General features: G+C 41.8%; 1 protein-coding gene across 1 annotated transcript in view; it reads right to left on the bottom strand.

Moving 5' to 3' along the window:
• The window catches only part of Saxo1 (stabilizer of axonemal microtubules 1), a 35,930-nt gene extending 30,025 nt beyond the window's left edge, over positions 1 to 5,905 (bottom strand). Inside the window, exon 1 of the mRNA XM_017801211.2 lies at positions 5,788 to 5,905. Within this exon, the coding sequence (XP_017656700.2) occupies positions 5,788 to 5,810 (23 nt within the window). The 5' untranslated portion in view covers positions 5,811 to 5,905. The remainder of the gene's footprint in view (positions 1 to 5,787) is intronic.
• Between the last annotated feature and the right edge of the window lie 6,007 nt (positions 5,906 to 11,912).

Genomic DNA, 11,912 nt, shown 5'->3' with positions numbered 1-11,912 from the left:
GTTGTTGGCCAGGGTGGCCCAAGGGACTCCCAGACAGTAACCCAGCATAGAATTGGGGAAATAAACAGATTACCCCAATCTTATCTAAAGAAATATTGGCAACTGCTTGCTGCTAGATGAGGAAGAGCTGATCTTCCTAAAACAGGAACTCTAGACAGGCTGACTAGATTCAGTGGATGGACAAGCACTGGGAAATGGCTGGGGCACTGACAACACAGTGGACAGTAATAGGGATGACAGAGTATATGGGCTCTAGTGTGTGTCAGGGGGAGCCTATGGGAGGGTGCCATTTGGGAAGTGGGTATATAGATGAATAAGATTGTTTAGGATGTTCTATATGAAATACACATAAAAAAATCAAAAAATAAAAAAGTGAGTTATATTTGAGGAAGAAGCATAAGAATTTGCTCCATGTTGATTAGTAGAGGTGAAACACATTACCACTGAAATGTACCCAATGATTTTATATCCATGTTCAGGTGGATCTCAGAAAGTAACCGACTGTGACTAGTAATAATCAGATACGTAGAGATTAGAGGCACATGTGCAAACATCTAAGCATTAGCATTAAAATGAGTTTTTCTGTATGAAAGTGTATTTTAAAATGAGATCTTTTTTAAAGGTTAAAACCTCATTCAATTTTATGTCTTATAGGGTTTATACTGAGTTCAATATTATATAACTGTATTAATTCAACTCTGAACCTAAAACTTTACAGCCAATATTGAAAGAGATGCATCTTTGCTCTGGAATTGTTATTGAATGTGTTAATGTTGTAATGAAATGCTTCTTCTAATCATGTGGTTATTAAATAACTAATTTTAAAACAACTGGAACACCAAATGTGAGGCAATCCCAGAAAGGAAGGGGTTAAAAACAGTAAGCCAAGGGCTGGAGAGATGACTCAGCTGTTAAGAACTCTGGCTCTTCTTGCAGAAGACCCAAGTTCAAATCCCAGCACCCCCATGGAAGCTAACAACTGTCTATAACTCCAGTTCCAAGAGATCCAACAGCCTCTTCTGTCCTCCACAGACATTGCATGACACAGGTGCAGTTACCTACATACCAGCAATACATGCATGTACATAAAATAAAAATAATAATAAATATATATTTTTTAAAACAGGAAGCCAAACTTCTGTATATAGCTAAGCCTAAAGCTTGGCTTGCCTCATGTGCCAAAAGCATACTTTAAGCAGTCCATGTTAAAGATAACTGAACTGAAATTTAGGCTGCCACCCAAGACATGGAGTTTGCACTTTGAGCCCAATCAACTTACCTGTGCAATAAACAAAGAAAAATTGCTTTACAGAAAAATGTGAGAAAAAACCAGAATCAATCCACACTTATAGGAAGATACAACATGGACTTCAAGCAGACCAGACGTTAGACTTAGTAAACAAAGATCTCAAAGCAGATATTTTAACTATGCTTAATGAAAAACAAGCAAAACAAGGTTATAATAAAACAAAAGATAGGAAACGACCCAAAAGAAATAAAAGCTATATAAAAAAGAACCAAATATAAACTCAAAGAGCTAAAACCAGGCCTGGGAGTATATTGCTATAATCCCAGCACTTGGGATCAGAGACAGAAGTCTCATCATGAAAAAAAAAAGAGCTAAAGAATACATTATTTGAGTAGGAAGAACTCAATGAACTTGAAGATACTAAAGGAAAGGAGTGGACAGAGCATCAGGAATAGAAGAGCACACAATGCAATGATGGCCCAAATGTCTACAAATTCAATCATGGATACACATCAAAGGCAATTCAAAAACTCTGAAGCTCCCGAGTCAAATCTAATGCTGAGAACTTTATGTGCATGTCTTCATCACTTCTCAGGCCCAGTCTACCAAGATAAGTAATCCCTAGTAGTACCGCTCTGAGTAGAGGAGTCAAGTACATCTACAAAGAAAATATACACGATCAGTAGGCCTGTCAAGGCTCGAGCCCATTACCAACTTTCTTGCATCCTGTCTGGTTTTGAAAGAGGACACCAGATGCCCTTTCTCTTTTAGCTCTTTGCTCCCTTAATCTCCTTGATTAATCAAGTAGTTTTATCAATAAACAAGAGTTTACGCTACCAACTGCCTGTTTTCTGCCTTTCAGCCAAATCCATCAAGTCTAAACTGATCCTGTCAAGGCTCGAGCCCATTACCAACTTTCTTGCATCCTGTCTGGTTTTGAAAGAGGACACCAGATGCCCTTTCTCTTTTAGCTCTTTGCTCCCTTAATCTCCTTGATTAATCAAGTAGTTTTATCAATAAACAAGAGTTTACGCTACCAACTGCCTGTTTTCTGCCTTTCAGCCAAATCCATCAAGTCTAAACTGATTGCATCTCTCCTCTCTCTCTCTCTCTCTCTCTCTCTCTCTCTCTCTCTCTCTCTCTCCAGCCCACTTTACCATCACTTCCTTTTAGGATAAATATCTAACACAGTTGAATTCTCACCTCTTTTTTGGGGGGATGGACTATTCATGTAGCTCATATTTAGGGAGCTGGCTTAGCCAATTGAAATAATGTCCCAAGTGGAAGCCCAAATGTCTCACCTAGTGACATGCTAAAGGGAAATGAGGTTTGAAGTGAAAACCTCTTATTCGTAAATTGATCTCAGATCTGTCTGAACTAAAGGCAAATCCTGTGCGAGAGAATTACCAAGGGCAAAAGAAAAAACCAAAAAAAACTGGTTTCCCAGTAAGGAGGACTGGAAATCTCAAGCATTCTCCTTCTGACACCTGCTCTAAATCCTCACGATTTATGGTCAGTAAGAGTTGTGTGCAGCTGTGATCATGCCTCATGGTGGGGTGGTGACCTTTCCAGAAACCAGGTGTTTTTTGTGTCTGGATTTAATCATCAAACCCAGTGAAGTCTAGGACCACATGACTTTTTCATGCAACAGGTGGGGGCCCCATAACCAGCCTCAAAAACTACGCAAAGTCAACCTATAGATAAGAAAATGAGGGCATCGCTGTGGTAATGGGGGTCCTGAGAGCGGAGGGGGGCAGTCTATGCAGACATGTGAGTTATGCAGATGTGGGCATGACATGTCCCTCCCTTCCCCAAAAAGCCTCTGATGAAGCATTCGGGTGGCAGCTCTATATTTCCTGAAACTATCTTAATTTTAGCTCAGCATAGCAAGCACAGGTTGAGAAATAGTAAAACTGAGGTATAGGATACATCCCTGCAAGTCTGTTCCTGGTTTTCCTCTAGGGTAGAACAAAGGAGAAGAAAGGCTCACATGCTTTATTTATTTTTTGGTCTTAGAGCTTGAACCTAGGGCCCTTCTACAGGCTAAGCAGGTGTCCTGCCACTGAGTTATAGCCCAACTCCTTGATCTGATTTCCCTTTTCCCTATAAGAAGCCTGGATTCTGCCCCCTTTTCTTTTTAAAGATCTATGATCATTAATACCTTGCTATGGAAATTCTTTCATAATCATAAGCCTTCCCCTTTAGCCTCCTCTTGGTATAAATTGGATTTATTATTACTCTGGAGCTGACAGAGGCAGCAGAGCCTTCTGGGTGATGAGTTTATTGTTTTAAGTGACTTGGGCAAAGATAATTTAGCTGAGGTCAGAGGTTAAGTTCACGCTTTGCAAACAACATGAGGAAGAAGGTTATGTAGGACTGCTGAATCTGGGGCCTCAGAGCTGGGTGATGGAGCAGGGCTCTGCCCCAGCATGAGGATTTGTCTTTGTTCTCCAAAGATTTGAACAATAAACAAGGGCATCTCCCAGCATCCAGCCTACAAGCACCTTTTTCTACCCTAATATAGTTCTACCCTAACATTATCATTTATATCTCACAATAAACTGTTCTTGGTTTCCTGAAAAATTGGGTGAAAAGAGATGAGAACAGCCACACCTGGAAGTAGAAAGTGACATCTGCAAGGCATCCCTAAACACCTTTATCCTTTCTAACAATCACATCACTAGACGTGTGCCTAGGACTCTCCATTGGTGCTGTCTCCAAGCACCTGGGAGGCAGAGGCAGGCAGATTTCTGTGAGTTCAAGGCCAGCCTGGTCTACATAGTGAGTTCCAGGCTAGTTGGACCCTGTCTCAAAAAGACTGAAAAAAAAAAAAGAAAGAATTCTTTCAACCCAGAATCTCAAGAGGGACTATTTCCAGTGTTATCATGGGGGGAAACTGTTGTGCTTCACCTGGGTTCTTTAAAACAACACAAAACCATGATGCAATGGGTGGGCTAGAGAAAGAAATTCCACAGGTTCTCTAAGCATCTGTAATGTGCAAGTGCTGTGTGGGAACAATTAGCATACACTATTAGCTCCCCTGCACAGGAATTCTGCCCTTTAGGGATGAGTAATGGGAAAGCAGAGAACACATCAGTGTTAGAAACTAACCCACTCAATCTGCAGCCCTGCCCAATCGCACTCCAAGATGTTCCTACTTTACTAGCTCACTAGCCAGGCATCATCATTTGTAAGTCAATAACCAAGGTGTCAATAGAAGATACTGAGTCTTTTACAGAATCCCCAGTCTGAGCATATTTCTCAGTCACTGACAACAGGGTAATGAAATGGGCCAATTTAACCTCCTGACCCTACCTCCACAAACAAGACCCCTTTTTCCTTAAGAGAAATTAGGGGGATTCCAACCTCCATCAGTATAGCAGCTGTGATCTCAGCAGACCACCAGAGAGTGCCAGTTCTGGCCTCCCTCTGGCATAGGGTCTGAGAACAGGGGACTGCCTAAGAGCTCCCAGATCCTGCCTCCATGTGGTAAAGGCTTTGAGAGGGAACTGACACTGATTCTAACCTCTCCAACAGCTATCAAAATATCTGAAAGCAAATCCCGAATCCATCTCTCTCGAGTCCAGCCTTGGCAGACAAAAGAAAAATGAGGAAGAACCCAAAAGAGGGATGCTTTTGGAAGCTCTTGTCAAGAAATTCCAATGGACTCTAATAAGAACATTTGAAAATTACCCTGTTCTGACTTTTTTCTAGTTCCCTGTCTAGAACTTGAAATGCTAATTACTCTTGCCTTTACTTCTCCTTCACATCTCCTATTCAGGATTCAAGGACTTTCTTTTCCCCCTACAGATAAGAGTTATGAAATTTGGAGTCTTTTAGATAGACCCACTGAAGGGGTACTCCAATTGCCTCACCCTGCATCCCTGTCCAGCATGGAAGAAGCCAGAGTGGTCTGCATCCCAATTCCCTGTCAGTGTCCTCTTCAGAGGATGGTGTCATAACAATAGGAGGTAGGAGTTGACTAGGCAGTTATGGCAAAAAAGACCCCAAAGAAAGGTAGCCAGCTTCTTGGCTAAAAGTCAAAATGTCCTTAGGCCTCTTAGCAACATACTCCATTCCAAAGGCCAAAAATGTCAAAAATATTTGGGAGCTCTTATCTAATCCTTAAAAGATTTTAGGGTTACCTCTTCAGAGGGGAGAACGTTAGAGTAGCAAAAAAGCCTCATTAAAGAAAGAAGAAGAAAGAGTACATGGAGTTATCGGAAAAAAAGTGATGTGGAGATATGGGAGGAGTTGGAGGGGCGGGAGTGGGCGTGGATTTGATCAAAACATATGCGTGTATGAAATTCTCAATAAATTATTTTTTAAAAAGAGGAATTTGGGAACAATTAAGCAGGCTAATAAGTGCAAGCATCTCTTTTAGAGATACAGTATATTAGCATTAAAGCATTGATGCCACATGTCCATACTGCATACAAGTGCACTAATACTTCACACTATTACCTTAACATTCACATCAGTACTGTGCAGTACTGCTTTTGTGCCATACATGTCTCCCTAACACCGCTTGCCCTCACCTGGATGTGGTCAGGACTTCCATGGGTATGGATCCTTTCTGGTACACTGCCTTGGGCTTGCAGGTCTCTCTGGGCAGGTAAGAATAATAGATAGGGTAATTCTCCGTGTACTCGGAGAGAAGACATGGTTTCTCTGTTTTATCATAAATCTTCGTAGGGAGACGTGGACAGTGATGTCGCCTATAAAAGAAACATGGAGAGTTTGGTTGGTTACCTTCTTGGGAGAACTACATCCAGTCCAAAAATGCCATTATCTCCAAAAAATGCCATTACCACCAAATGTGACCCAGATCATGACTTCTTCCATTAAAATCCAGAATTTAATTTTTCTTTTCCTCTACAAAACTATTTCAGTGTCCAAAACTTACAAAATATACTCTAACATCAATTGTTTAATCAAATTACCTGAATCACAAAATTACAGCCAAGCATTGCTGATAGTTATTATACATCACATTGCCTGTAAAAACATTTGAAATATTCCACACCATAATAGGTAAATGTTGGTGGCCCCTGACCTTCTGAGGGCTACTTAACTGTCCTTTTTATAGGAACAGGAGATAGAATGTGGTCAGGCAAATTTTAGGGCAGGGACCCTGAGGAGCCCTTTCACCCTGGCCCTTGGCCAGAGGCTGGAAATGTTCATTCTCTGGCCACGAGTGCCAGAATGGAGCTCTACTTTACTAGTCTTCTCCTCCCCTAAATGAGCACCTCTGCCTGGAAGCTTTTCATGAGGGTGTGACCTAAACTCCAGTCTAGAAATTAATCTCTGATGAACAAATCTGGAATTTGATAGATAAAAATGTTGGGAGAGGAGAACAAGGTGGCGGATGGAGGAGGCAGCGAGGCACAGATGGAATTCTCAGCGGGATACAGCTTTATTTCGCACGGGACACGTTTCCCTCGGGGAAGGGAAAGATGTCAGGGAAGGGAAAGATGTCAGGGAAGGGAAAGATGTCAGGTAAGGGCAGGGAAGGGAAAGATGTCAGGGAAGGGAAAGGTGTCAGGGAAGGGAAGGGAAAGATGTCAGCGAAGGGAAAGATGTCAGGGAAGGGAAAGATGTAAGGTCAAGGTGCTTATCAGCTCAGTTCTCTCTTTTGGGCTCCAAAAGTCTGTAGGTCCCTGTTGGGGAGGGGGGAAGCTGCTGCTGTTTGGAACCCTAACAGAATTGAATCTTTGGATTTTCATTGTAGAAATGGGTTATATCTCTCCCTTAATTTCAGATCGTTTCCTAAATGATTTTAGAATCTAACTCTTGAAGGAGGAATGTTAAAATGTTAAGCAGCTACTCCTGAGTTAGGAAGGAATGTCAAGTAGCTACTTCCCTCATAGTCAGCTTGGACCCCACCACACATTTCCCTGATAACACTAGCAAGGAAAATATCACAAAAGCCCCTCCATAGGCTTCCTGGTCAAAAGAATGGAATGCCTGTGGCCCTAGGTGCAGACATGACATTCTGATCTGCTCTGAAGATTAGAACTTTACATACCATTGCCCCCTCCCATAAGAGTCAATCCAGCTGGCTCAGTGGTTAAGAACGCTCTTGCACAGGACCCAAGTTTGCTTCCCAACACACATGTCAGGTGGGTTCCAACTGCCTGTTACTCCAGTTCCAAAGGATCCAATACTTCTGGCCCCTTTGGGCACTGCACTCATGCACATACAGCCCCCATACACACACACACACACACACACACACACACACACACACACACACTCTCTCATCATTAAAAATGTCTTTTAAGCCAGGCATGGTGGCACATGCCTTTAACCCCAGCACTTGGAAGACAGAGGCAGGCAGATCTCTGTGAGTTCAAGGCCAGCCTGGTCTACATAGTGAGTTCCAAGCCTGCTGGGGCCATAGAGAGACCTGTGTAAAAAAGACCAAAAAAAAAAAAAAAAACAAAAATAAATAAGTCTTTTAGAAAGGGGGTTAGAGGGGCAGGAGAAATGGCTCAGCAGTTAAGAGCATTCTCTGCTCTTGCAGAGGACCCAGGTTTGTGTCCCAGGACCCACATGGTGGCTAACAACCATCCTTAACTCCAGTTCCAGGGGAATCCAACACCCTCTTTTGACCTCCGCAGGTATTGCACAACACAAGTGTACTTACATACGTATAGGCAATACACTCATACACATAAAATAAAAAATAATAAAGTATTAAAGAAAGAAGAGAGAGAAAGAGAAAGGGAGAGAGAGAAAGAAAGAAAGAAAGAAAGAGGGAGAGGCTAGAGAGATGGCTTAGCAGGTAAGAGCACTGTATGCTCTTTCAGAGGACCCAGGGACATTTCTCAGCACCAACATGACAGCTAACAACTGTCCATAACTCCAGTTTTGGGGATTAGACACCCTCTTAAGCCTCTATGGGCAGTGTATACATAGGTACACTTACATACATGCACACAAAACACTCATAAAATTAAAATAAAATTTAAAAAAATTTAAGTGTTTATCCAGATTCCCCCCACTCCAGACCCAGATCCAGGCAGAAGCACATCTGTAGTCTCTCTTGCCCAATATCACCCAGGACCCTCACCCTGCATCACCTCCATCCATGCCACTCCTCCAGGTCTAGGCAGGAGCCACATCTGCAAGCTCTGTCTTGGTGAGTCTGACTTCATCCCATTCCACACATCCCCAGGCCCAGGCCAAGCTAGGCACTGCATCTGCCTACCCTTATACTGAGTCTGATCCAGGACCCTCACCCCATACTATCCATCCATGCCACCCCTCCAGGCACAGGCAAGAACTACATCTTTGAGCTCTCTTAGCCCAGGCATAGCCTGGATCCATGTCTGTGAGCTTCCCTGCTGAATCCAAACCAGGTCTCTGGCCCCTGGACCCAGCCTGAAACCATATTCACCTGTATTTTCAGAGTCTGTTTAGTCCCTTGCCCCATACTACACTTTCATATCCAGGCCCAGCTAGGATCCCTATCAGGAGACTTCCTAAGATTTTATCCAAGCAATTTCACATGATTCCTAAGGCCCCAGCATCACAAGGATTACCAGTGTGTTGAACTCATCCCAGTCTCTCAAATCAATAATCAACATTGATCTGAAGGACTGACCTGCTCTTTTTTCCTACCTGACCTTAAATCAACCAAGTTCAAACAAAAGGAAAAACAGAACCAAACTTCCATTTAACATAGACAGGCTAGAATCTCATATCAGAAACACAAACAACAAAATAAATCCATATGCACAGGTCTCATCACAAAAAACATGAACAATATGAAAGTAAGACAATAAGTCCCCACCAAAGACCACCAGTCCTATAGACATGTCCATGGAAATTACCTAGATGAAACTCAAGACAGAATTTAAAAAAACAATCATAAACTTGATCAAAGAATTCAAGGAATTCAAAAAAGACACAAGTAAACACCTGAATGAACTTAAAGAAGACTGAAATAAACTCCTAATTAAAGTACAAGAAAACAAAAACAAATAATTGAATGAAATTATAAAAATGGTACAGAATTTGAAAACCAAACTCAAGAAAGAAGTAAGAGTACTGAGGAAAACTCAACCTGGAATGAAGGTAGAACTGAAAATTGTAAAGACCAAATTAGAAAACTCAGTGGAGTTACTGTAGAACTAATCAAGTAGAAAGTTAAAATATCAGGACCTGAAGATAAAGTAGAAGAATTAGATCAGTCAATGAAATAAAATGATACTTTAAAAAATGAAAAGAATATTCAGGAACTTCGGGACACTATGAAAAGACCAAATCTATCAAATCTATAATCATACACATAGAAAAATAAGAATCTCAGGTCAATGGCATAGATCAACTCTTCAACAGGATCATAGAAAAAAAACTTTCAAAATTAAGGCAAGACATACCCATAGAGATACTAGAAGTACACAGAATACTAAGAAGACAGGACCAGAAAAGAAACTCCCTACAGCATATTATAGCTAAACCACTAAATATACAGAACAAGAATACTGAAAACTACAAAAGAAAGCCACAAGTCACATATAAAGGAAAATACATCAAAATAATAGCTGCCTTCTAAATGGAAATTTTAAAGGCCAGAAAAGCCTGAAGCAATGTACTCCAAGCTCTAAAAGACCACAGATGCCAACCCAGACTATTTTAGCCAGCAAAATTATCTATCATAGTTTAAGGAAAAAGAAAAACTTTTCATGATATAAACATGACCAAAAAAATCACATCCACCAAACTAGCCATACAAAGAATACTAGGAGCAATGCTTCAGACTGAAGAGAGGAATAAGAGTAGCCAATGGGTTTCAGAAGGAAAACATAATGAAGCCAAATTTACTAAAACACAAAATAATACTAAGCGGACAAAGAGCAAAAAAGAAAAAGACAGCGATCAACACACATACACACACCTTTCTATAATAATCTTAAATATTAATGGCCCCAACTCCCTAATTCTTGTATCCATAGATTAATATATATCTCAACTCTCAGCAGAGAAGCTTCCTTAAACAGAATATGGTGATTAAGACAGAGAACTACAACTCTGAAGCTGCAGAGTATAAGAGGCTACTTATCTCTCAATAGGACACCTATATCAAACTTCTGCCTCCCAAGGCTCAGGGATCATTGTGGAAAAGGGAGCAGAAAGATTGTAAGAGCAGAGGAGGTAGATGACCACAAGGAAAAAATTTTCTAGACAGCTAGTCAGTTACTCATATGAACTCACAGCAACAGTGACAGCATACAGAAATCCCACAAAAACTCAAGTCAGACAAAATCCCAGCATAGACGTGGGGAAGTGGGTAAGAAATTCCAATTCTACCTGAGGCTAGTGGATAGTGAGAGGGAGAGAGTCGATCTCATTTAAGAGTGAGATGCTTCATAGGTCGACCAGACTTCAGTGGATGAACCCAAACTGAAAGGAATATAAAGTGCTGGATATTGGGTAAGGGAAAGGAAAAGAATGCACATAGGGGAGGGCATCTAAATATGATCAAAATATGTCATATGAAATTCACAAAAATTTTATTTAAAAAGTTACATTAAAAAATTAGGTCCCGCCCTCACCTCCCTCTGATTACCTGCTTCCCTGGGCATGCATGACCCATGACCTCACTCCTGGGTAAGTCAATCCTGCCCTCCACACCTTGACTTCCCCAGCCTCATTCACCCTCCCATCCTGCTTCCAGATTTTTTGCATCCAACCCAACCCAGTTCCTTCCCACAGTCCCCAGGAGCCGTCTGGGCCTGGTCCCGCCCTCACCTTCCTCTGTTTCCCTGGGCTGCACAACCTGCCAGCCTCTTTCCTGGACACCTGGGCTGACTTCTCAGCTGGGACACCACTGCTTCTGATCCCTTGCATCCTGACAGACCCAGTTCCTTCTCAAGGTTCCCGGGAGGCCTCTGGGCCTGATCCCGCCCTCATCTCTCTCTGAATCCATTGGCTACCCTCTTTCATGGACACCTGGGCCAACTTCTTGGCTTCCTGATCATTTGCATGTAGACCAACTCAGCTCCTCAGTGCAGTCCCCAGGAGCTCTTGGGGCCTCTTCCCGACCCCATCTCCCCTTGCATCTGTGAATGTCATAGCCACCAGCTGCCAGAGACCAGCATATTTACTAGGCCCTGCTATGAGGCAAGTCCAACCCACAAATTCCTGAGGCCAAAATCTTTCCTAGAGGGATCCAGACCTTAGGAGAAAGCCTGAGAACATCTGATCCTCATTGACTTGGGCCCCTGTGGGAACTCCTGAACACAAAAGCAATCTGGCCACTACAATATAAAATCAAAAGAGAGAACCAGAAGCTTAGACAAACCAGCTTTTCAAGCCCAAACAGTAAACCATGAAGGAGACCTAAACTTGACCTAAACCAGACGCAGATCTAAACTTGAAGGCCTTAGTCTCACACAAGAATCAGAAACTATAAAAGAAATTCACATGTCAAAATCACAGAGAAAAAATAACATGAAAAACCAAAATAACATATCCCCACCAAATACCAATAGTCCTCTACATACAATGAGAACCCCCTAGAGTTAATGCAGGACATGGAACGCAAAAGAACAATTATAAATATGATAAAAGAATTCGGTGAATTTAAAGAACACCCAAAAAAAGAAATCAAAGAACTGAAGGAAGACAGGGATAAACTTCTGAATGAATTCAG

The sequence above is a fragment of the Nannospalax galili genome, unplaced genomic scaffold (genome assembly GCF_000622305.1).
Source record: "Nannospalax galili isolate Female #2095 unplaced genomic scaffold, S.galili_v1.0 scaffold1082, whole genome shotgun sequence".
In the NCBI taxonomy this organism is placed as follows: domain Eukaryota; kingdom Metazoa; phylum Chordata; class Mammalia; order Rodentia; family Spalacidae; genus Nannospalax; species Nannospalax galili.
This window is presented reverse-complemented; position numbering and strand designations above follow the sequence as displayed.